Source organism: Carcharhinus amblyrhynchos, chromosome 19 (assembly GCF_965287045.1).
Source record: "Carcharhinus amblyrhynchos chromosome 19, sCarAmb.v2.hapA, whole genome shotgun sequence".
In the NCBI taxonomy this organism is placed as follows: domain Eukaryota; kingdom Metazoa; phylum Chordata; class Chondrichthyes; order Carcharhiniformes; family Carcharhinidae; genus Carcharhinus; species Carcharhinus amblyrhynchos.
Window position 1 is genome coordinate 12587409 of NC_137342.1, and position 27167 is coordinate 12614575.

General features: G+C 40.9%; 1 protein-coding gene across 1 annotated transcript in view; it reads right to left on the minus strand.

Annotated features, from left to right (window-relative positions):
• Positions 1-221: 221 nt before the first annotated feature.
• LOC145355311 (troponin I, slow skeletal muscle-like) overlaps positions 222-27167 on the minus strand; it is a 32802-nt gene continuing 5856 nt past the window's right edge. Inside the window, exons 3-8 of the mRNA XM_080207261.1 lie at positions 22253-22297; positions 15705-15836; positions 11699-11788; positions 11422-11595; positions 8299-8403; positions 222-943 (exon numbers count right to left, since the gene is read on the minus strand). Of these exons, the coding sequence (XP_080063387.1) occupies positions 8302-8403; positions 11422-11595; positions 11699-11788; positions 15705-15836; positions 22253-22297 (543 nt within the window). The 3' untranslated portion in view covers positions 222-943; positions 8299-8301. The remainder of the gene's footprint in view (positions 944-8298; positions 8404-11421; positions 11596-11698; positions 11789-15704; positions 15837-22252; positions 22298-27167) is intronic.

Here is a 27167-nt window from a genome sequence, read left to right on the forward strand (position 1 = left end):
CATTGTAGGGTTAATGTAAACCTGCTTGTGATACTTTAAATTTAAACTTGACTACTAATTGCCATGATACAAAGAAAGTTCTTGCCTACAAAATAATCTTCATCAGCTCCCCTTATGCCCTTGCCAATTACCATGACAAAATGTGCAATGGGTCAATTCAATGTATACCTACACCATTCTTTCAATTCAATTCTCTTTTTAAAAAAATAGTCAAAATGATATCTGTTATAAATTTACACCTTTATTAGAATTGAGCAATTATATATTTCAAAAATAAATACGAGACAGTGGCCACTGTTGAGATCATGACAATCTAACAACATTTATCTTTTACTGCTGATTTCTGAATCATTATACTAAAATATTACCAATATATAGATTGTAAATTGAATGCAAACTCTGGGCATTTAAAATATTTTACAAGCATTTGAACTTTTCCACAAAACCAGAGCAATTGTTTACGCTGTAACAATTATGTCTTTCATGACCTGAGTCACTCTCTATCAATAAACTTCAAAACATTACCAGATTCTTACATTTTTTTTAAAGCTGTGAATTAAGTAGAATTCTTTAGTTCTGTACAATTTTTTAATTTGCAATGCTACATGAGTTCATTTCTATGAAAGAAAAATGTGTTGAAAATTGAAAAGTTCTTTGTGCTGAGGGAGTTAATACCATCTGTTTTCCGTCTTCTTCATCATTTTCGTAAATCCGTGAACAGAAGACTCATCCAACAACTGTCCTTACTGAACATACCATTCAGCCTTGTAAATGAAGTTCCGCTTCTCAGTTGGAATACCGTCTTTCAAATAAACTTTCCTTTTACAGAGCCACATAATGTCCACTTTCCAAAGTGCTCTTTCATTAAAAAGGTTACCTTTTTGTGAGATCGGGATAAATTGTGAATGATAGCTGAGTGATTTCCAAACTCGTGTCAGCAGATCTGGTGGAATAAGCATTAAGAAACCAATTACTGTTTGCCAGCAAAAGTTGATGCCGTTGCAAGTTCAAGAAATAGTTGCTCTTTTTACAGCTGCGACCCATATATAGATAGAGTTACTGTGAGTGCATAAAGATATTTTTAGTTTCGTATACAGCCTGATCAAAAGGCTGTGCGTTATTTGTTGAGTGTTTGCCAGTAGAGTGCGATTTACTTCGCCGTTTGTGTCTGAAAATGACAATGTTTAATGGGATTTAGCTATCTGAAGAATGCTGCATTTTAGCTTTTGCTTTTGAATAGGTCTGTTAGTATTTCTACATTAGCTGAATTATGAATAATAGAGAGCCAAAATTACTCAAAATTAATTATCTGCTCTCCCTAGATTGCTCCCAGGCAGTGAAACCTGAAATGTACTCCATTATTAGTTACTCAAAGAAATTGGGGTCATATCAACTCAGATGAGCTTCCAGTTTCTTACTTAGCAAATATACGTATATGGAAAATAGTGATAACAAACTGAATTAATTTGATGCTGTTTAAGAAGGGAGGGAGGCAGCAGATGGGAACTTACAAGCTGGTTAGCCTGACGTCAGTCATTGGCAAAATTTTAGTGTCCATTATTAAAGATGAGATCGTGGAGTACTTGAAAAGGCATGATAAAATAGGGCTGAGTTAGTGCGGCTTCGTCAAAGAGAGGTCATGCCTGACAAATCTGTTAGAGTTCTTTGAGGAGGTAACAAGGACGTTAGATAAAGGAGAACCAGTGGATGTGATTTATTTGGATTTCCAGAAGGCCTTTGACAAGGTGCAGCATAGGGAACTATTAAATAAGTTAAGAGTCCATTGCGTTAAGGGTAAGATCCTGACATGGATAGAGGATTGGCTGACTGGCAAAAGGCAGGGAATAAAGGGATCATTTTCAGGATGGCAGCCGGTGATTAGTAGCGTGCCTCAGGGATCGGTAGTGGGAACTTATGATTCATGTCAGCATGCCCTCATATGGACAATTTAGTGGTGGGGGGGAAACAGACCAACAAACTATTAGGCAAGCTTAAAACATCAGCTTGAATGAGTGCACGTGAAATAAGTGCATAATCTTTTTTTGTTAACCTCATTTGATTCAACCACTAGCATTTATTATCCATATCTACACAATTGGGTACAGTTAAGAATCAATGACATTATTGTAAATCCAGGGTCACACATAGTCTGATTTGGTAAGGATGGCAGACTTCTTTCGCCAAAGGACATCAGTGAACTAGATTTTTATGACATAGCAATGGCTCCAAGGTCATTCTTACTAATACTAGCATTTTTAGTTCAGATTTATTTAATTAACTCAATTTAAACATCCTTAGCTCCCAGGGTCAGATCTGAATGATTGTCTCTTAATAGTCCAGTAACGTAACCACTATATAACAGACCGCCCAGGGTCTTAGCACAAATGACTAATGTTCACTTTTGAGTTCTTTGCAATCTTAGAATCATAGAATTCAGGAGGCTTTTTGTCGCCTTGCCCTGTGCTTGTTCTTATTGGATAAGTTCCACTCCCCCTGCGGTGTCCTCGTAACACTATAATTGTTTCTTAATAAAGGGGAAGATTTAATCCAAATACTGTCCTCAGGCCTAATGCCTGAAATAATTTGAAGCAACCTGACAATTCTGAATATTATATTTGCACTTGTTCCGTCATTACAGCATGGTATATTGCTTTCATGGGGCATAACATACGCACAGTAAAACATGATAAGGTGTGTACATTGTAGAGAAAATTGACGTGGCTCTAGGCAGTTGGTTGTGTTAAGTGGCACTTATACGGGTTTTTGCTGTTCTCCTGCAGTACCATTGTCTTGGTTACAGTAATGCAACTCATGATTTTCTTTGGTTGCGTCAATTCACATTGAGTGTCTATGCTGATGGGTTAGGCTGTCGGTAGCTGTAGGCCACAAGCAGTAATCAGATTCCGAATTAGTGAGTGCGTCATTTTTTCAGGCTGAGGTACTTTTCACAGCATTTCTAATCAATATAACCAGGTAGAGGGTGGCTGGCAAGGCTGATCTGATGTGACCTACTTGGGGTACACCAAATGGACTATACCTTTTATCATCTCGGATACAGTGCGGCCCTGTTATAACGCGATGGTTGGGGTCCATAAAATATTATCATGAAAAAAGTGGGGTTGCGCTAAATTGGGGTTCAAGAAAATCAGTGTTCAAACTGATTAAGCAGAAATGGAGGAGAACAAAAGCATCTTTCACAGTATTTGTGATTTGTGACAGAATCACTGAATGTACCCGAAGCAGAAGCTCTATCTCACTATTCTTGAATTCATTTACTGCAGAATAGATAGAGTGTGGCCCTGTTATAAGAAAGAGCAAAAAAAAAGGGTCCAATAATTCATTAAGTTATATCCGAATTCACGCTAAATCAAGGTGCGTAAAATCAGGGTTTCACTGTACCTCAATTTGATTTCCCCTCATTCTTCTAAATTCCAGAGAGTATAAGCCTAAACTGTTCAATCTCTCTTCGTACGACAAACCCCTCATCTCTGGAATCAATCTAGTGAACCTCCTCTGAACTGCCTCCAATGCCACTACACCTTTCCTCAAATAAGGGGACCAAAATTATGCACAATTCTCCAAGTGCGGTCTCACCAATGTCTTGTTTAGTTGCAACAATACTTCCTTATCTTTATATTTCTACTCCTTTAGCTTTAAATGCCAACATTCCATTCGCATTCTTTATTATCTGCTATACCTACATGCTAGTTTCTGTGCCTCATGAGTGAGGACACCCAGATCCCTCTGCACTGGAGCACCCTGAAGTCTCTCTGCATTTAGATAGTAACTTGCCTTTTAATTTTTGCAACCAAAATCCATGACCTCACACTTATCCACGTTAAACTCTATCTGCCACATTTTGGCCCACTCTCCTAACCAGTCTATATCCATTAGTAAGGTTCTTATTTCCTCATTGCAGCTTACTGTCCTGCCTATTTTTGTGTCATCTGCAAATTCTGTCCCTGTATCCAAGTCATTAATATAGATTGTAAATAGTTGGGGCCCAAGGACCGAACCTCACTAGTTACTTCTTGCCATCCAGGAAAAAAAAACATTTATTCTGACTCTCTGTCTTCTGTCCATCAGCCAATCACCTATCCAAGCTAATAAATAACCCCTAATCCCATATGATCTAATCTTGTGAATTAACCTTTTGTGTGGCACCTTATAAAAAGCCTCCTGGAAGTCCAGACATACGACATACAGGATCCCGATTATCCACGTTGCTTGTCACATTCTCAAAGAACTCTAGTAAATCAGTCAAGCATGATTTGCAATTCCAGCTTTGGGTGACTGTGTGAAGTTTGCCCTTTCTCCTAACGTCTACGTGGGTTTCCTCCCACAATCCAAAGATGTGCAGTTTAGGTAGGTTGACCATGCTAAATTGTCGCTTAATGTCCCAAGATGTGTGGATTAAATGACTTAGCCATGGTAAATGTGTGGGGTTGCGGGGTTAGGACAGAGGAGGGTGCTTAGGTAAGATATTCTGTTAGAGAGTTGGTGCAGATTTGATGGGCCGAATGGCCTCTTCTGCACTGTAGGGAGTCTATGATTCTATGAGAAAGTTTGCCTTTCTTTCTCCTCTCACTATTCCTGCATTAACCAGGAGGCCAGTATTGAGAGAGATTGGCTACTCCTTTGCCTTAAAAGTTATAGATTGAAGTGGCTCTCCTTTGATTTGATTGATTATTGTCACATGTATTAGCTTACAGTAAAAAGTATTGTTTCTTGCACGCTATAAAGATAAAGCATACTGTACATAGAGAAGGAAACGAGAGAGTGCAGAATGTAGTGTTACAGTCATAGCTAGGGTGTTGAGAATGATCAACTTGCGAGATAGACCCATTCAAAAGTCTGATGGCAGCAGGGAAGAAGCTGCCTTGACTTGGTTGGTACGTGATCTCAGACTTTCTATCTCTCATGCCATTATTATCTCTATCCCTGAAGTATTTGTCTGGGCAGCCTATTGTCACTTACATGGTATGCTGTGGGGGGAAACTGGATGCCCAGCTGAGTTTCTGTCCTGAGTAACAGCATCTTTTTTGTCTCATCATCATTATGCTAAACATAGAGGTATTGGTGGTGATCTTTCAGGAATCACTGGAGGCAGGGAGGGTATCAGAGAACTGGAAAGTAGCGAATGTAACACTGCTGTTTAAGAAGGGAGGGAGCAGCAGATGGGAAATTATAGGCTGGTTAGCCTGATTTCGGTCATCAGCAAGATTTTAGAGTCCATTATTAAAAATGAGATTGCAGAGTACTTGGAAGTGCATGATAAAGTAGGACTGAATCAGCACAGATTTATCAAGGAGAGATTATGTCTGGCAAATCTGTTAGAGTTCTCTGAGGAAGTAACAAGGAAGTTAAATAAAGGAGAACCAGTGGACGTGATTTATTTAGATTTCCAGAAGGCCTTTGACAAGGTGCCACCTAGGAGACTGTTAAATAAGCTAAGTGCCCATGGTGTTAAGGGTAAGATCCTGGCCTGGATAGAGGATTGGTTAACTGGCAGCAGGTGACGAGTAGTATGCCTTAGGGGTCATTGTTGGAACCAGTGGAGAAAATCTTCTTAAATGTCACCCACTGCCACTGAGACAGTGTAATTCCATGGTTGAAGAGTCACCATCGCATCACTGGCTGCTTCTCAGATGGGTGACTGTTACAGATTCCAGCGCAGCTGCAATAACTTTCATCAGCGCTCACAATGAAGAAGAAGTTCCATGATGTCAACACAATTGAAGGTAGCTTGACTTCAAAGTCACCTGTTGCTGCACATCTTTGGCAACTGAGCTCAGAGTATTTACATAGATGTGATGCCTTATGTTACCACTGTGACTACATTTCAAAAATACTTCACAGTTTGAGTCATTTTGGGACATTCTGAACTATGTGAGTGGCACTAAAGAAATGGAAATTTACCTCTTTCCTCACAGAACACATCATAAACCCCACTTGCGAGTTACTGTCCCATCTCCAAACTCATATCCTGTACGAGTTTATAGGATATAGGTTTCTAAGATAGTAAAAGGCATTGACAAATTAGATGTAGAGCGAATGCTTCTTCTTGTGGGAAATATAGAACAAGAGGTCATAGTTTTAAGATGCGGGGTAACAGATTTGAAACAGATGAGGAGAAATTACGGGGGCAATTCTCCCAAAAGTGTTGAATTGGCAGGAAAACTGTGCTAAATCCCGAGTGTTCTGTAGTTCAGCTTCTCAGCTGAATCTCCACATTCTGTGCACTGCAGAGGTCCCAGTCATGAATATCATGAAAAACCCAGTGGGGTGGGGCCTATTTGCACCAGAGTCTGACAGTTCTGGAACTCTGCCATGCACAGTGGCCCCAAAGTGTCAACCTTCCATTTGCTGGCCAGCCCGATCACGGCCCTCACTGCAATTCCCAGGCCAGCCCTGACCGTGCCCCCCACCTTCCCCACCCCCGCCCCCCGCACCTGCCTTGGAGTGCCCTGATATCCAAACCGTCCCCAGGCAGAGTGGCAGCAGGACTCCCCACCCCCACTGATCGCTCCCTAGGCTCTGCCCACAATAGACCCTACCTTCTTGGCATTGCCTAATGCCTGATGGGCAGTACCAAGGTGTCCCCTGGGCATGGGCATTTTGCCCCTTGGGCAGTGCCAGGGGGCACAGGCAGGCACTGCCAGGGTGAACGTGTCCAGGGGGAATCCTGTTCAAGGTCAGAGATGCACATCTCCCACCATGACCCACCAGAAAAGTTATGGGTCGCGATGGGAGAATTGCAGCCTACGTCTTTCAAAGGATCATGAATATATGGAACTTATTACCCGAGAGTATAGTGGATGCCAGGATATTGAGTAAAATTTAAGGAGATATATGGATTCTTAATCACTAATGGGTTGAAGGGCTATGATGAATGGACAGGAAAGCAGAGTTGAGGCCAAGGTGAGATCAACCATGGTTGTATTGAATGATGGAGCAACTCAGAAGGTTGAATTGCATACTCCTGCCCCTAGTTCTTATGTTCTTGTGTTATCATTTATCTTGTATCCTCTCTAAACTCTTTGTGCATGTTGCTGCTCGCTATATCCCTATCCATCTTTCCTGCAATTCCATGGTTGGGTCTCACCAATCAGGTTTCTGCAACCCACTCCCCCGAAAGAGACTAAAACAGTCCTTATTAAAGTCACAAATGACACTTACGTGACAATCATTTTGAACCTGTCTGCAAACTTTGATGCAGTTGACAATGCTACCCTTCTCCACCATTTTACTGCCTTCATTCCGTTGTTTGGGGCCGCCCTTATAATTATTTTCCCCTGTTGCTGTAACTGTTCTGGTCATATAATCATAGAATCCCTACAATGCAGAAGAAGGTCATTCAGCCCATTAAACCCACACTGACAATAATCCCACCCAAACCCTATCCCAGTAACCCCAAGTATTTATCCTGCTAATCCCCCTAACACTAAGAGTCAATCTGGCATGGGCAATCCACTTAATCCACACATCTTTGAAGTGTGGAAGGAAACCAGAGCACCCGGAGGAGACCCTCGCAGAGGAGATCTCATTGAGACGTATAAGATGATGAATGGGATGGATAGGATAGAGGTGGAAAGACTCTTCCCGCTCAAAAAAGACAATAGGACTAGGGGGCACAGCCTCAAGATAAAAGGGGGGCGGTTTAGAACAGAGTTGAGGAGGAACTTCTTCACTCAAAGGGTGGTGAATCTCTGGAATTCTCTGCCCGTTGAAGTGGTGGAGGCTGCCTCGCTAAATATTTTTAAGACGCGGGTTGATGGGTATTTGATAGGAGAGGGGATTAAGGGTTATGGGGAGAGGGCGGGAAAGTGGAACTGAGCAGCGACAGATCAGCCATGATCTTATTGAATGGCGGGGCAGGCTCGAAGGGCTGGATGGCCTACTCCTGCTCCTATTTCTTATGTTCTTATGTTCTTATGTTCTTATGTCTCGGGTAAGAATGGGTGCTCATGAACCCTTTACGATTAAGGAGATAGAAAAGGATGTGCAAGTTTCTGGTTGTTTGGAGATGTCATTGACAATACCAATAGTCTAGGTGATGCCCTTACTAATCTTCAGCCTTCACTGTCCCACCAATCCTGCCTCTCCAGCATGGCTTGGTACTTGTCAAATTGAGCTCCCCAAAGTCAGGATGTGACACCTTAGAACATTAACTGGCCTTCACCATTCAAATACCTGCTGTATCTTTTCAACGGTTTCAGCTTTAACTGCACCTAAAGGATTTTTTTTAATTGTGTGGAGACTGAAAAGAATTTTCTTGGCTGCTTCCTCGATGCATACCTGTTACTGAGGAGCAGCACCAGTATCAAATATCTTCTTTCTTCCTTCCATACCAGACATTGCTTCCACATTCTTACGCCAGTCATGGACTTCAGCTTTGTGTTCCTTTGGATAGAATGGAATATATATTAAATCAAACTTCATCATAAAATGAAGCATGACCCTATTATAGTTTCTTCATGTATAGGTTGTCAATGTGTGTATTTAATTTTCTGGTTGTCATATACACATTTGTTTCAAAATCTGAAGTATAAGTCACTTCCATGGGTACAATTTTTGGTTCAGCTGTAGAGGTCCACCTTAGAATTGATAAGTTAAAGTTTATTTATTAGTGTCACAAGTAGGCTTACATTAACAACGCAATGAAGTTACTGTGAAAATCAGTATAAATAATGATTATTAAATTCTTAAGTTTTTTTTAGGATGAGAGGGGATCTGATCAAGATATATAAAAATTGATAAACTTTATATAAACACAGATCAAATGTTTCCTCTTGTGGAGCAATCTAAAACAAGAGGTCACAGGCATTGGTTGAGAGGTGGGAGATTTAAAACTGCATTGAGGAGGAACTATTTTTTGCAGAGGGTGGTGAATTTGTGGAAATTACTGCCCCATAGCACAGTAGTGTCTAAATCAGTAAATGGTTTCAAAAAGGAGATAGATATATTTTTGATTAAAAAATGGGTTAAATTGATATGGGGAATAGGTGGGGAGGTAGATTTGAAACCAGGGAGAGATCAGCCACTGAATGGCAGAACAGGCTCGAAGGGATGAATTTGCCCACTTCTGCTCCTAATTCCTATGTTCCTGTGTTTCCTCATATACACGATGCATGGAAATGCCATTCCATGAAATAAGGTTAATGAAAAATGAATAATATAAAATGTATGATCAAATAAATATCCTAGAACTGTAATTGTATCAATGAAAGATACAAAGGCTAATTGGTTGAAGTGTGATACCTTTAAAATGTTAGGTTGCAAAAAACAATCCCGGTGAAAGAACTATGAGAATGCTGGATGTAACTGGCAGTGGGTGACAACAAGACTGGCATATTTTGGAGGGATCTTAGGCAATTGTAACAAACTTTAGTCTACATTTAAAATAAATACAAACAGAAAATGCTGGATAAACTCAGCAGGTCTGGCAATATCTGTGGAGAGAAACAGAGTTAATGTCCGAATTTTACCATCCCACCCATCACGGAAATTGGAGCGGGTGAGAGACGGACCATGGAAACATCCGTTGACCTCAGTGAGGGAGGGGGGGTTTTCCAGTTTCAGGGCGGATGAGTCTGGAAAATCGCGTCCATCATTTCAAACCTAAATGACTCTTCTACAGAACCTGCTAGAACACTGAGTTCATCCAATATTTTCCGTTTTTATTTCAGATTTCCAGCATTAACAATATTTTGCAGTTGTTCAGTCCACATTTATCCTCACTCTCTATTTCTCCCTCTGTATCTAGTCAGTTATCAAGGGATTCAGTAGTGGGAGGCCCGAAATGAAAGTTTCCGCTTGTGTGTTTTCTATTGACACTAAGGTTAAATTCAATTGAAACTTAATAACCACTGTACAGGCAGCAGCAAATGCAAATCCACAACAAGACCTGTGACAATGTTTGCATGACTGCTGGTGTTCTTATTTTGAGTGAACAAGAGAGCGAAGGCAGAAAGTAATATAACAGAAAGAAATTGAGATAAAGCTATAAAGAAATGTAGGGCTGAACTTTGAGGCCTCCTTTCCAAAGGAAACCAATGGTAACATGATGAAAATAATAGGAAACAGCTTCTACTCCATTCCCAGCAGTACCCTGACCAGCTATTTTGCTGGGGTCCACACAGTAGAAGCGGGGGAAAGTGGATTGATATATTTAAATAGGAACCCCAAGTCATCAACAGGACTCCCATTACAATTTTAGGAAAGAACTTGTTGGAATGTATGTCTTGCTTGCGTCACTACCCCTCAGCTGGTGTCTGGGCCAAAGGGAAGCAAGCGGTTAAGTTTGACTTTATCCTTGTGAGGTAGGAGAAGCGAGCTTTCTCTCCCTAAGCTTCACAAAGCCAGTCCAGGCTGCTGCCACTTAGTTTAGACACTTGTCTGAGATCAGAGGACTGAAAACCTATCTGGCACCATGGACTTGTCTCCTTTCTGTCTGTGAACTGACCAGATTACCTCATACTGTAGAGCCCCCGGCTGACTGTCCAGAGACACTTGCACTCCAGTCACTGTCCTCTAGTCAAATACTTCTGAAGCCAAGCTCTCAGAGTAGACAAGCCCTCCCAAATTCCACATGGGGGAAAAAGGATAATGCAGAAAACACAAAGAATGGAAACAACTGAAATTGTGAAATGGATGGCGAAGTTAGATGGAACAAAAAATGATTTGGAGAAAAAAAGGAGGGGAAAATGAATATTGAAGGGGGGACATACAGAATCTATCAGCACTGAATGCTGATATGCTTCCTTTCTGTCTTTCAGAGCAGATAGTTCCTGTGTGACACTTTTCCACAATATTGACCTGCAAACAATTTTTTGAAAATTAATTAATGGCACATGGGTGTCACTGGCTGGCCAGCATTTATTGTTCATCCCAAGTTGCCCTTGTTCAGAGGGCAGTTGAGAGTTAACCACTTTGCTGTGGCTCTGTAGTCACATGTAGACTATGCTAAGTAAGAACAACAGATTTCCTTCCCTAAAGGACATTAGTGAACAAGAAGGATTTTTCTGAAAACTGACAATGGTTTCATGGTCATCAGTAGGTTCTTAATTCCAATTTTTTTTTTAATTGAATTCAAATTTCACCATCTGCCGTGGTGGGATTTGAACCCGGGTCTCCAGAACATTAGCTGAATTTATGGTCTAGCGATAATGCCACTCGACCATTGTCTCCCCTCATGGTATAAAACAGATCATAGGGTACAGGAGTTCCATCAAAAAACATGAGACAATGTAACAGGAGCAATGTTTTTCTAAAGCTGTTGCTATAAATGGAGATAACAACTTACTCTTGAGTATGAAGTGAAGCTGAACATCCAAAAATCTGAAGTTAATATTTGCAATGAAAAATAAGACACCGACACTATTTTTAATGAAAGTGAGTGAGTTTTTAGCAACTTCATACCTTTTCCTCTTCCTTTCTTACTGACTTGAGGTTTGATCTCAAATCCATGGACGTTTTACAAGTAGTTTCCGCGAGAGCGCCCAGCATTGCATCAGCAGATACTCTGACCCGACGTAGGGTGGGACGTTTGAATTTGCCTTTGAGGTCCATGACCTTCTGATTTAAGCCTTCGATCTGAGTAGAGCAGAATATATTGTTATTCATACTCTGCAATTTGACCCTCAAGAGTCAAAACTGCTTCAGTTTTCTTCAGTGAATAGAGATCTAAATGATTCACCTCTTTGGCATTCTTGGACACTTTCATTTCAATGTCGTAGCGCTCGGCGTCAACGCTATCAATCTTCTGGTGGAATTGTTTGCAGATATTCTGGAACATTTCAAAATAACATGATGAGGATGGCCAGAGGACAGATTCTAAATCGTTTCTTTTGGCTACCACTTTGCATTCCCTTCACGGGAGTCATTTTTACCTTTGCTGCCAGGCAGAATGAAAGTCGAAAGATTACATAAAGAATGGGTAATCTGCTCTGCCATATAACAACATGGGATGACACAGTGGTTAGCTACTTCACAGCGCCAGGGACCCAGGTTCGATTCCCAGCTTGGGTCACTGTCTGTGTGGAGTCTGCACATTCTCCCTGTGTCTGTGTGAGTTTCCTCCGGGTGTTCCAGTTGTCTCCCATAGTCCGAAGATGCGTGGGTTAGAGTTGATTGGCCATGCTAAATTGCCCCTTATGTCGGGGGGACTTGCTAAAATAAATGCATGGGGTTATGAGGATAGGGCCTGGGTGAGATTGTGTTCAGTGCAGATGCAAAGGGCAAAATATCTCCTTCTGCACTTTAGGAGTCGATGATCGGATGAGGAGGATGAAAATTATCCCCAATATATATCATTACTCAGTAAACCTATTCTCAAGTCACAAATAAGGCCACAGTTGAATGAATGGCATAAGTCAGCTGTCTTATTCATTTTACCCTCTCTCTATATTGATGGCAAAGATTCCATCCTCACTGCCTTTTTTGCTTACCCTCACTGATATCAGGAACTCAGCATTGTAGAGAACTGTAACCATCAACCTTCATTTTACCACTCTATAATGAAGAGTGCGGTATAATTTGTAGAGTACGTTATTTAAATTACTTCCATACAAGCGGTTAACCTCAAATCCATCTACCCGGAAATCAGTGGTGTCCAAAGTCAGCACAGTTTTATAATGTTCTTATAATGTTCTATGCGTCAATGTTCAGTAAAATATTTTTTAAAACTTACCTGGATAATTCAGTTTAGGCGGTGCATTGTGGTCTGACTCTAGACTGGTTACCAGCTTCACCACTTTTTGCACTCTTCTAATTCACGTTCCAAGCTACTGTGACCCCACCCAAGATGATTTTGTTATAAACTGCCCTGGCCTGAATCGTCTGACTCCAAATCCAACAATATCCAAAATCCGGCACATCGCCAAAGCTCTACATTTCACTCCAACTGTGTGTTGATTTGTGACTTCCAAAAATTCATCCTCCTTACTTCAGCTTCAATGTCCCGCACATAAAACCGAAAGCTTTGCCTGCCTTCTTAGGCTTTATTCTTCCTGCTGTCCCACTATTAAAGACTTTTCCTTCGACAGAATTAGACTTTTATACTGTCTTTAAAAATTTACCATTTAGGCAATTATTTCTTTATTATTTCTTTTCCTCAACGTGCATGACTTAAACTTTTCTGCATTGAATAGACTGTTCTGTTAAGTTGTCAAACACATTAGCTTGCCAAAGTTCTCATACAATCTCCTGTATGGTTTCTCAAAACTCTTAATTTGGTGTTATTATCAAATTTCAATTTAGCTCCTCTTTTGATCAGGTCCAAGTTATTTCTATAAATGGAAAACAAAGAACTCGTAGCACCTTTTGCATATCATGATCCAAATTCCTCACAACTATAATTGATCTTTCAACAGCTGAAGAACCAGGGCCACATAGTATAATTGTATGTTTCTATTACAGAATTCCAACTGAAGCATTTGGTATCTATTTCTGATTTTAAAAAACAGAATTTCTTGCAAATTACACTGTCGTAACGGGAAGAGATCCTGGTCATGCAAGAAATTCAGAGCTAATTCTGATTATTTGGTGAATCACATCCAAAAACAATGCTGTAATCATTGGATCAGCCCATTTAAAATTAATTATATCAAATTTGATGGTGTTGGAAATATACTGTATGCTAATCAACATGTCAAAATCAAAGATAGCTTAAATATTTTGGATATAGCCCATTATTAATGATACTGATTCTATGAATTATATATTTAATGTTAGACTTGCAGGCTGCTGCATCAATGAAGGTTGGTTATGTATTCAAAGCGATTGTATCTCTTCTGGTAAAATGTCACATGATCTCTAGTGACATAAGGAGAGAGATTCATGGGCCTTTGTGACTTTTCCACCTTACATCTGGAACTAGCAACACTGTCTTAATAAACCTACCTTGTATTTCATTATGTGGCAGCCCTTATTATTTTTCTCTTCGATATGTAATAAAGATCTGTACCTCCAAAGTCTATATCTCTAAAACCTGGATTTAGACTAGCTCTGAAAGTGTCAGCTGTTGGCTAGGTTATCTGCAGGGAGTGTGAGTTTCAATGGAAAGTTTAGACATGCTAGGCTTGCATCACTGAAGTTGAGAAGAGTAAGAGGTAACATGATTGAAACGTAAGATCCTGCAGGATCTTGACTATCTGCCATTTTGTTATTTACTCCCCTTTGCAATATGATTTCCTTTCACACAAGGTGATTCTAAGTCACAGTCATGCTTATGTGCATTCTCAAAAAGTGCTTCTTGTGAAGTCAGTCAGGGGAGAGAGAAAGGAGCTCTACAAGGTCATCCCACAAGGAAAACGGGACTGCAACAGCAGCAGGAAGCAGCTAAGGTGTTCAACGCCAACTGGCTGACCCGAATGCAATGATGTTAAAGCCTGACAACCCCATTCGGTCTGGCAAAATAAGGAGAGCCATTCGCACTTTTCGAGAATGCACATAAGCATGACTGTGACTTAGAATCACCTTGTGCGAAAGGAAATCATATTGCAAAAGGGAGTAAATAACAAAATGGCAGATAGTCAAGATCCTGCAGGATCTTATGTTTCAATCATGTTGCCTCTTACTCTTCTCAACTTCAGTGATGCAAGCCTAGCATGTCTAAACTTTCCTCATAAAAGCAACCTGCCCATTTCAACTATTAGTCTTGTAAACCTACTCTGAATTGCTTCCAATGCATTTATATCCTTCCTTAAAATGGGGAGACCAATATTGTACACAATACTCCAGATGTGGTCTCACCAATATCCTGTACAATTTAATCATAACCTCCCTACTTTTGTATTCAATTCCTTACTCAGTAAATGGTAACATTCTATAAGCTCTCCTAATCAGTTGTTGTATCTGCATTCTAGGCTTTTACACATCAAGCACCAGGACACTTAGATTCCTCTGCATCTCAGAGCTGTGCAATCCCTCAACATTTTACTAATATGCTTTTTAAAATATTTACTTGCCAAAATAAACATTTTCTCACATTATATTTCATTTGCCGGGACTTTTCCCACTCACTCAACCTATCCATATTCCCTTGTAGCCACCTTGCATCCTTTTCACATCTTACTTTCCTACCTGTGTGTCTTCAGCAAATTTAACAACCATAACTTCAGTCCTCTCATCCAAGTCATTTATATAAACTGTTGAGACCTTGTACTGATCTCTGTAGCACACGGCACGTTGCTAACCAGAAAAGGCCCATTTATGTCAACTCTCTGTTTCATGTTGGCGAGCCAATTTTCTATCCATGCCAATACATTACTTCCTACCCCATGAGCTTCTATTTCTCTCAATAGCCTTTCATGTGACACCTCATCCTCAACCTTAAGTGCAATACGTCCACTGGTTCCTGTTATCCACAGCATAAGTTACTTCAAAAAGCGCCAATAAATTGGTTAAACATGATTTCACTTTCACAAAACCATGTTGACTGTGCCTCATTGTCTTGAAATTTTTTTCCAATTATTCCAAGCAGCGAGTTTCAATGTCTAATGGTAATGGCAGCAGAAAATTGGGCAGGTGTTAAGATGGGCAGTTTTGGTAGAAAACGTTACTGTACTCAAGTTCAGTGTCCCACACTAGCTTCATGCCGTTTAAGTTTGGATGATTACAGAGTAATCTACTGACTCCTGAAGATACCCATAGCATTCAATGTTTTGGCAAGTTTGTATTCATTATCATAATCCACAATTTACCTGGAGTTCTTGAATTGAAAGACTTGACGTGTTAAATTGTGGCACACTCTCATTAAGCAAACGATTTTTCTCTGTATCTCTCTCGTCCTTTTCTTTTTCCAGTTGCTTGCTTGCATTTGCAAGCATCAATTTCTAAACATAAAATACAATTGAACATGTTGAAAAAACCTTCTAAAATCCCAGTGCTCATTCTCATTCTTAATACTGATTATAGACAGAAAGGCTTTGTCCTTAGGATGGTTGATTGCTTAAAAACATTGGAAATGTATGTCTGATTTATCAGTAAGCAGTAAGTGGCAGGTCAACTATTAAAACTACTTTGAGAACCATTAACAATTTTTGCAAAATCTATTATAATTTTCACTATATAATACTGATAAACTATAATCATCAACCCAGTCAATTATATGGGGGCAGATGCAATTACTTTCAGATTGTGTGTGCTGCCATACAATTGTCATGATAAGCTGAGAGAGTTTGTGTATTAGAAACTATTGTTTAAGTTTATTTATTAGTGTCACAATTAGGCTTACATTAATATTGCAATGAAGTTACTGTTCAAATCCCCTAGTCACCACAGTCCGGTCCCTGTTTTTTGTACACTGAGGGAAAATTTAGCATAGCCAACGCATCTAACCAGCCTGCCTTTCGGACTGTGGGAGGAAACTGGAGCACCTGGAGGAAACACACACAGGCATAAGGAGATTGTGCAGACTCCGCACAGACAGTTAACCGAGCTGAACCTGGGTTCCTGGAGCTGTGATGCAGCAGTGCTAACCACTGTGCGACCTTGCCACCCATTGTTTGTGTGAATGGAAGATTCTCCCCTAAATTTTCAGAAGTTGCATCCCAGTTGATATCACAGGGGCCATGTTACCTGATGCATTCACTATTGGATTATGGAAGGTGTGAGAGGAGGGCCACAGACACCAGAAAGATGGGAGCTGAGAAGTAAGCACAGGTAGACAAGGGAGAAGCAAGGGAAATACATGGAATGGGATTTTCCAGCACTCCCATGGCACATTTTCCAGCAGCGGAGGCAGCCCACCATTGGCCGTCAGTGGGATTGTCTGATCCTGCCAGTATCTACGGGGCTTTGTGTACCCCACACCCTCTGCCACTGGGGTTCGCACTGGGGGTTTGCTGTTGGTGGGACTGGAAGATCTTGCTGGTGGGAAGGATCGGAAAATTTCAACCATGGTGAGGAGAGGGATTGGAAAGTAAGGCATGGGAATTGCAGCATGTGTGGCAAGAGGAAAATGAATGAATGGTCATTAGGGGAGGAGGGGCAGGTTATGTGACAAATGGAAAACGGATGGGACTGGCAGGTGAATTGGAAGGAGAAAGAGGGGCAATGGGTGAAGAAGACTGGCTGGAATAATGTTGACCTGATTAATAGATATTGTGGGAAAATGGGTATCAGTGAAAGGGAGTGTGATAAGAAAAATGAAAGACTAAAGGAAGGAAATAATAAAGACAGAAGGGGGAGGTAAATGGGTGACCATGGAGTAAAAGGGGACAGGATGAAATTGAAGAGAATTGGGAATGAAGCAGAAGCTAGAAGCAGCACTTTGAGGAGGAAAAGGAAGAATTTTTAGTGAGGATTTTCACTTCCAGATGCACAGCAGGTAAAAGACTGCTGATCCGTTGTAATAGTCAGATATCATGAAGTAAGGTGCCTATTTTAATTGGGTGAGCACCTCAAGCATCCAACATTAAAAAAGTTGTAAACAGGCAGATGGCAAGACGTTCCTTGGGGATTAACTATCATTAAACTAAAACAGAGAGAATGAGGGGTACATTGGGAAAGGTCAGTGTGTATCAACATTAGCTGAGTGGCAGTTGAAAGGGAAATTGCTCTCTGCATTAACCAATCGAAGACAAAAAGCATCAACTAACATACTAAAGTAGAGAAGAGAGTATCAGATTGAATGAGGGAGAGTGGAGGAAGACAACCACATTTAGACAAATTGAAGGAAAAATAAAACTGGAAATGTTGAGGGCTAATGTTTCTGATAAATTGGATGAGGTGCAATGTTTTTCTTATTGACCTTGAAGGGGATAGAGTGTCTTTGTGAATTGGTAGATGTTCTTTAGAGCATGATTAATCAACTCAATGAGTGCAGTTTTAGCTTCACAATGACATCTGTGACATATGTGTCCTCTTCTCATGGGACTCATGTCAAACACCATTTTGGCCAGTGCACACGCAGGGAGCATGCCAGCTTGGCAGATCATGATGTCAGTCAACGTCTAATGCTGACGTCGTGCCTGCGTTGCTATTTTGGATCTCAGAGCTTCAGCTAACAGACCTTCATAACCTTTCATAGTTGAAAAGACTCCTAGCAGCTAATTACAGGAAACATCAACTGCATTTATGTTAGCTGATGATTGATTTCCATTGGAGGTTGCTGTATGTTTAAAAGTGTTTAATGGTTACAGAAGTTATTTATTGTTGTGAAAATCCACACAGAGCAGGACAGGTTGCTGGAAGGGAGAGGAGATGGAGGGAGAGAAGAATTCTCAGCTGGAGGTCATATCAACCTAGGATGTTCAGGAAGCAATTCTCCAATCTGAACATGAGCATGGAACAGTTGTCTGCATGTCAGTATGTATGTCCTCACTGAAATCTACCACTTCAGGAGCACCATCAGGATAGCACTGCCAGTGACTGCAAAGGTGACTGTGGTGGTATATATTCTATGTGTCAGGCACCTTACAGGCCAGAACTGATGATATTTGTAACTTCCCAGTTTACCATCCAGTGTTGTGTAGGGAAGAACACTGAATCTCTCTATTCCAAGAGAGCTAAATATATTTCCTTAGAGAGCAGCAAACAAAAAAAGAGAAATGACCTGGTGAGGATTTCAGAATAAGTGTGGTTCAGGGTTCATCGAATGTGTACAAGTCACTTTCCAGGCTCCTGAATTCAACTTTGAGATATACTACAAACCAAACCCATTTCACTGTCTCCTTGTCCAGATGGTGTGCTATAACAGTTTTAAGATAACTTCACAGAATCACCGAATTGTTACAATGCAGAAGAGGCTATTTGGCCCTTCAAGAAATATAACTTAATGCCATTCCACTGCCTTTCCTCCACAACCCCGCATATTGTTTCTATTCAAGTTATAATATAATGCCGTCTTGAATGCCTCAATTGAACCTATCTCCACCACAGTTCCAGACAGATCATTCCACACCCCAACCATGAAAATGTTTAGTTCTCAGATCACATTTGTTTCTTTTGAAAACCACCTTCAATCTGTGCCCTCTCATTCTTGACCCTTTTACGAGCGGGAACAGTTACTCCCTATCTACTCTGTCCAGCCCCCTCATAATTCTGAACAACTCTGTCAAATCTCCTCTCAGTCTTCTTTGCTACAAGGAGAACAGTCCCAACCTCTCCAATCTATCCTCATAACTGAAATTTCTCATCCCTGGAACCATTCTTGTAAACCTCTTCTGCACCTTCTACAATATGGTCACAGCCTTGCTATGGTGTGGTGCCCAGATCTATTTCAGCTTTGGAATAAACTCCTTGCTCTTGTACTCTATTGCTGGAATTTTACTGACATGGCTGCCCCAGAATTGGGGCAAACGAGGCTCACAGAATGGCATTCTCCATTGGCTCAGGTAGGATCTTACGAGCCTCAGGCAGGCGAGGTGATACAATTCTGGCATATGTCTCTATTAATAAAGTGCACTATGCTATGTGCTTTATTAACTGTTCTGTTCACCTGTGCTGTCATCTTTTATGATCTCTGCACGTATACACCCAGGTCCCTCTGTTCTTACACCCCTTTTAGAATTTTACCCCTTATTTTATATTGGTCTCCATGTTCTTCCTACCTAATACATCATCTCACATTTCTCCACATTGACCTTCATCTACCAAACATCTACCCACTCCAGCAGCTTGGCTACATCCTTTTGAAGTTCTACACTGTCCCCTCATAGTTTATAATACCTCCAAATTTTGTATTGTTCATAAACTTTGAAAATGTCCCTGGCACACCAAGATTTAGTACCATTAAGGTATATCAGGAAAACGAGCCTGGAAAGTATCCAATGATCATTACTTACTCTTTGCTTTGTATTATTCAACCAATTGTGTATCCACATTGCTACTGTCCCTTTCAGAGAGATTGGATGATTATGGACAGTGCCCCAGCAATTTCCATTCTCACTCCCTCCAATGTCTTTGGACGAATCTTGTCCAGTCCCAGTGCCTTGTCAACTTTAAGTACAAGCAGTCTATATAACACTTCCTTCTTATCAATTTCCTCATCTGCCTGTGTAGTATCTAGCTGTTGGGTAAAGACGAATGCAAAGTATTCATTTCATACTTTAACTATGCCCTGTAGCTCCATTCGTAAGTGCCATGTCAGGTCCCAAATCAGCTCTACCCTCCTTTTACCAATCATTTACCATTTATATGCTTATGGGATTTCTTTTTATGTTGGCTGTTGGTCTTTTCTCACAATCCCCCTTTGCTTTTTCACCTCCCCTCTGAACCTTTTGAAATCCTCTTGGTTCTCAACTGTATCTTCATAAGCATATGTTTTTCTTCTTTATCTTAAGTTCTACTTTTCATACCGGGAGCTCTGGACTTAATTGCTCTGCCTTTCCAATCGAAGGAAATATACCTGAACTGTGTCTTGACTATTTCTGTTTTGAAGTGGCCCATTGTTCAGCATTTATTTCTTCTGCCAACCTTTCATTCCCGTTCTTGTCCCATTGAAGTTGGTTCTCCTCAGTTCATTATTTTAACTCTGGATTGCCTATTTGCCTTTTCTATCATCAACTTTAGACTTACAATACAATAGTCTGCTCTACCTTTCAATTCTGTCCCACTTGAAATAAAATCTAGTGCTTTGTTTGCTTCTTTTTTGGCCTTGCTAACCTATGGCGTAACCTTTAGTGATTTGTCTATTTTCTTTACCCACCAACACTTGTACTTTTCAAGCAATAGCTGATAAATAATAAGATGGGGGCAGCATGGTAGCATTGTGGTTAGCACCACTGCCTCACAACGCCAGGGACCTGTGGTCGATTCCAGCCTTGGGTGACTGTCTTTGAGGAGTTTGCATATTCTCCAGCATGTCTGCATGGGTTACCTCTGGCTGTTTTCTTCCATAGTCCAAAGGTGTTCAGGTTAGGTGGATTGGCCATGCTAAATTGCCCCTTATTGTCCAAAGACGTGTAGGTTAGTAGGGTGAGGGGGGAGCTTTTGATGACGGGAGTAGGCTTGATGGGCCGAATGGCCCCTTTCTGCATTGGGATTCTATGTTTTTATGGTTACAAAGGAGCCTGCACGTAAAAGTTCATGGCCACTGTCATCTGCATAGCTACTGACTGTGCAGTCCTTGTTCTTGTTCTGAAGTTGCAGCAGCAAGTGGCAGTGTTCAATGAAGTGAAGACATCTGACACACTGTTCTATACTGAAGTCCCAATTGGAGGAGTGCTTTCTGGGCAAATATGTCTCCTGCTGTGAGCTAATGTCTCCCTTGTCTCCTCCCTCTTCCAATAATTTGTCCTGCCCTGTATGACCTCTATTATTCTTTTAGTATGCAATGGGAAATGCATGCATCCATTTTTGAGAGAAACTGATCTTTGCAGAATACTTGAAGTCAGCAAACAGTCTTTTCCCACTTTTTGCACCATCCCCTGTGGACAGTTGCATCTTTGAACAATTGTGCAAAGCACCAACACCTGTGGAACTGAGGCAATCCAAAATAACAAGTAATCTGACAGTCGTCCCTTTAAATAGCACTGTTAGGGTGAATCCATCCTGCTGTTAAATGCATGTTCAGCTGTGTGAGGTCAAGAGAGGGTGTTGACTTCAGAATTGAGTTCAAAAATGGCAGTGTGACATTGAGTCAGCTTTGTAAACTGATGTCAAGATTAGCGTGTTGCAATCTTGCAATCGTTCACCGCACAAGTCATCGCTCTCACCCCAAAAGTGTGCGTGCTTGTCATTTTGGTCTCTAAATAGCACACATAGCGAACGCCCTGACAATCAATGCTATTGATCTCAATTTCACAGCTACATGAATTGTCAACCTCTTTGAAGCTGTTGGTGTGATTTAGTCTTCTGCATCATGTTTGGACATAGGTTGTTAAGCACCGAGAGTACAATAGGATATTCATGCAGATGGGTCCACTGTGTGTAAACAGACTTTCTAAGCTCTGTAACTGTGACTTTCATCTATTAATGGAGCAATAATCTAACCTGGCTTTCATCCATTGCCTGTAAAGTGACTGCATTTCAGCGAGATTAAATAATGCAGTGATAATTCATGTACACCAACATTGGAGTTACCTCATGTTGTAACACCGGAACTAAGAGCTTCTGGAATTTTTATAGACAATATCGAGTGTTACTGCAGTTTAAATACCAACTGACTGATGCAATGTCTGTCTTGTCAAGAATTCAATTGAGAGTGAGAAGTATTCTTTTAGGTGGGCTATCTGTTTTTGCGCTGAATAGAATGGCTTAAAAATGAATTTATCACGGGATCGCAGTAACTGTGTCAACTTCTTACCTTAAGTTGGATCTTCCGTGCAATCGTGACTTTGCATTTTCTTGGCTTTCATGATAAACAAGAACATATCGTTATTTAATTGGACAGAAACAAGATAGTATAAATAAATAAATCAAAAGTAAATCTGATGGAAAAGCTGCCAAGTCCCTAACCACCAGTATAAATTGCAGGGCCACAGAACAACTGTGTTTTAAAACAGAGTGCACAAGAAAAGATATCGCTTTACAGAAGGAAAAGCTATTAGTAGTTTGAATAGGCAGTTGACACGTATGTTCAAAGACACTAAATCAAAATAATGTGGATTTATTCTGTATGTGGGTCTTCAGCATGGAACCTTGCCTTCTGGGTACATTGCACCTTGCAATAATTTTCCATACTCTTGACAGGAAAATAACTGAGCACGTGACATTTCCTGACATGCATTATTTGGTGCCCTATTGTGGCAGAACATTTCTTCCTGAATATTCAGTAGGATTGGGTGACATTTTGCCCCTTCAGTCTGCACCACATTTACAGTACAACATTTCCTCTCCCTGCCACCCTTAACTGCAAGACAGCAATTCAACTCCTAGTCATACAAAACCACAGCAAAAGGTCCTTAGTAGAGTGTGAAAACCGGGTGGAGCTCTACCCCTGGTGTCATCTGTGGCTCAATGAGAACAGTGTTGCTTTGGATCAGAAAGGTTCTGGTTTCAAGTTCCATTATACTTGGGCCTATAAGCTAGATTGGTGCAGCAGTACTGTACTGAAAGAGTGCTGCACTGTCAGATGTGCCTTTTGTTTTTGGAATGGATGCAAAACTTTAGTAGCCTCATTTGTCCTCTCAACTTGATGTAAAAAAATTCATACCACTCTTTAGAGAAGAGCAAGAGAGTTTGCTCTGGTTTTCTGGCCAATATTTACCCCTCAATCAACATCACTAAAACAGATTATCTGGCCAATTACATTTTTGCAGGATCTTGCTGTACGGGAAACTGACCCTTGGGTTTTCCTTACATTACAACGGTGACATTATTTTGGAAAACTATATACTTGGCTGTAAGGTACACCAAGAAGTCCTATGGTTCTGAACAGTGCTGTATAATGCAAGTTATGCCAATATGCACTGGGAGTAAATTGATGATCAGAGTAGCCAACAAGATGGTTGCTCTTGGAAATTCTAAATGCACACTGCTTCCTGAGTGAGACTTGAGTTTAGAACATGTGAAAATAGAGCTCATTTGGCAATTAATCCCATTTATTTCACAGGCAACGTACCAGGCCATTAACTCCAAAGGAGGTTACCAGGACAACAATTCTAAAACTTGAGGTGGGACTCCTTAATATCAGCCAACTAATCCCATTTTAGTCAATAGTGGTCTCTTTTATGGGCTCTGGCTTTCATAGCCCTCAATTGTTAGATACTTGGTGGAAGGACAGGATAAAAATGGGCGCCAACAATCCCCATTGATCCTGTTTCATTGCTGCCACATATTAACCCACTCTTTTTAGCTGACAAGTAGGAAAACTGCAGGAAAGAAATGGGATCCTGATTTAAATATTTAGTTTGGGCCTGAATAATGTCATTCAAATTGTAAGGCATTGGGGGAGGGGCAGAGTGACTCCCCCATTAGCTACAACTGCTGGTACCTGGGTCAGGCCAGGTCTAGAATGCTAGTTTCAAATTAATCCTGCAAGTTTTCTCATGGCTCGTGGAGTGGGATTTGGAGGGAAGTTCTCTTAGGGGGATGACAAAGAAGCCATGACCTTCCTTTGAACTAGGTGATCCTATCTCTCCAGTTTCTCTGTGAAGACCCCTGCCCCCAGCCCCAATCGATGCTCTGTTCACAGCCCACCCCGACCTCTCAACCCAATTACGGCATTTGTCACTGTTCAATTATTCTGTTCATTGAAGCATCCAATCTGTCAATGTTCATTGGAAAAATCAGGACCTGCAAACAATATTCCAATTGTGGACTCGTGATCTCTGCAATGATTGATGCAAACTTAGAACGCTTGTGTAATGACTTTAATCAGGCAACTGAAGTGGGCCTGTAAGAATATGAACCCCCTGATTAAGGGTCAAATTAATGGGTCAGTCAAGGAACCTCTTGCCTTGTACTTAACCAGGTGTGTCACTTCCTCTGGGACATCTAGCGTAGACTGCTAACTGAAAGCACTCTGGATGCTGTTGTCAGACTGGTAAATAAAGGGATTTTGGTGAAGGGACTTCTGTCTCCAAGGACTTATTACAGTTTGTTTTGACGTAGACATAAAGGGTGGAATTTTGCCGTGGGAATTGTAGCAGGTGGGGCACAGACCATGCAAAGGCCCGTTGACCTTGGGTGGGATTTTCCGGCCTTGGGCCAGAAAATCCAGCCCAAATACTTATGCTTCCATGCTCCTATGTTCGGGGTCTTTTTTAAAATATTAGTTTCACATTGGCTGGATAGTTTCATTTACTGTCAATGAGCACACCTCAGTTCTTTTTCCTTTTCACTTCTTCTGTCTGAAGCCAATTGATATATTCCTCTGGGGGTACTGACCGGAGTGAAAATTTGCTGTGATGACAATGGTTTCAGTCACATTCACAATCCAAAGGAAAAATATTCCTCAGTATTAAATGATTTCTGTCTAAATGATCATTATTTTTCATTTATCCACAAATTTTAAAAGAAAGATTAAAACCTGCCTGGTGTTCCTTAGCACATCTGATTGTTCGGTGCTCTGACCAAGACCGCAAGTAATTACAAAGGGTCATGAACAAAGCCCAGTCCACCATGCAAACCAGCCTCCCACCCATTGTCTCCGTCTACATTATCCGCTTCCTCGGAAAAGCAACCAGCAATATGAAGGACCCCACTTACCCCGGACACACTGTCGTCCATCTTCAAACATGAAAAAAATATAAAAGTCTAAGGTCACGTTCTAATTGATTCAAGGGCAATTTTCTCCCTGCTGCCATCAGACTTTTGAGTGGCCCTACCTTATGTTAAGTTGATCTTGCTCTACACCCTAGCTGTGACAGTGACACTACATTCTGCACCCTCTCCTTTCCTTCTCCCCTATTTACTCAATGGTGGTATGTTTTGTCTGTATAGCGTGCAAATAACAGTACTTTTCACTGTATTCCAATACATGTGCAATAAATCAAATCCTATCAAATCAAAGAGGATATTTTTGAATGTTTTCAATTTTTCTGATAACAGTTAGTTGTCTAGCAGGGCTAAATTTTCTGCTTTTTAACAGTAAATAGGCAAATATTTAGGTCTAGTTTGTCATTGTGAGCTGATTTTATTATATCATTGCCACTCTCCACATTGTGTGTCTAAAATGAACAGAGTTTCCAAAGCAAAACATTTTTGGTTCTATGAGTCCTCGCTCTCCAGGCAGAGCTTTTCCGAATTATCACCACTTTCTATTTTGAAGTCTGTTTTCAATCCAGCAACATAATTTGGCACCGTGGACTTTTCTACAATGCCCTGGCCATCATGTGCACCTCAACCAACATCTAAAATAGATTATTGGGTATTTATTTCATTGCTGTTTGTGAGATTTGCTAAGTGCAGATTGATGCATTTTCTGCATTGCAATAACTATTTTTCTTTCCACATTCCTTTTAAGTGTCATGGTGAGAACTTAATAAAATGCCTTTGAATATTTGAACACTAGATAGCTCTCTTCTATATAATTAGTTACCCACTCAAAGCATTTTATTCAATGTGTGAAGTCTGAACAATTACTTGTCAAGCGCTGATAATCTAGCTGTTCATTAGATCAAGAAAGATGACCTTGGCCCAAATTTTCTAGTCAAGATTCATAGAATAGAATCCTACAGTGCAGAAGGAGGCCATTCAACCCATTAAGCCTACAACAACCACAAACCCACACGGGCTCTATCCCCGTAACCCCATACCTTTACCTTAGCTAGTCCCTCTGATGAAAGGGCAATTTAGCATGGCCAATCCACCTAACCTGCGCATCTTTGGACTGTGGGAGGAAACCTACGCAGACACAGGGAGAATGTGCAAACTCCACACAGATTGTGACCCAAGCTGGGTATCGAACCCAGGTCCCTGGCACTGTGAGGCAGCAGTGCTAACCACTGTGCCACTGTGTTGCCCCTTGGAGTTCCTAATTCTATCCTGATCAGACAAAAGTTACCCATTTATCTCCCTCCAATTTTACTGATCAATCTTCCGATAGAAGATTCATTCAAATTCTCTCAGTGCAGCAAACCCTTTGAGACATCCATGAAGGGAGCCCATGTAGAAGCCACATTCCTTCACATGGCACTAGCTGTCGTATTCTGGGAAGAGTTTAAATGTCCGAAGACTTCTTTGTAAAGCTTTGGAGAGAAGGTAAGTGTGTGAAGACCTAGGGTGAGTGAGCTAAGTGGGTAAGAGGAGAGAGTGATATCTGGGACGGATGGCAAGATGATAAGTGGGCGGGATGAAAGCTGGGAAGAGTAGTAGGTGGTTAGGGTGGCAGGTGGGTAGAGTTGTTGGATTGGACCGGAAGAGGTTTTCAAGTCAGAAGCTAATGAGGGCTGGTCGGGGTAATCGGACTTTCGGGAGAATTGGGAATTGGGATCCAAGCCAACAACTCTACCCACCTGCTACCCTATCTACCTACTACTCTACCCAGCTTTCATCTTGCCATTCATCCCAAATAACACCCTGTCCTCTTACCCACTTATCTCACTCACCCTAGATCTTCACACACTTACCTTCTCACACTTCTAATGTTTATATAATGTTATTCTCAGGTACAACTTGTGATGACCTTTGACCCAGAAACCGTACAGGAAAAACAAAATGTCATTTCTTTAAAATATCTGTGTAATATGTCATTTTTTTACTCGGGAAAGGACTTTGAATTTGCATCAAATTTAAAGGGTTCAATTGTAATGTTCTTAATTAATAAGAAATTCTGG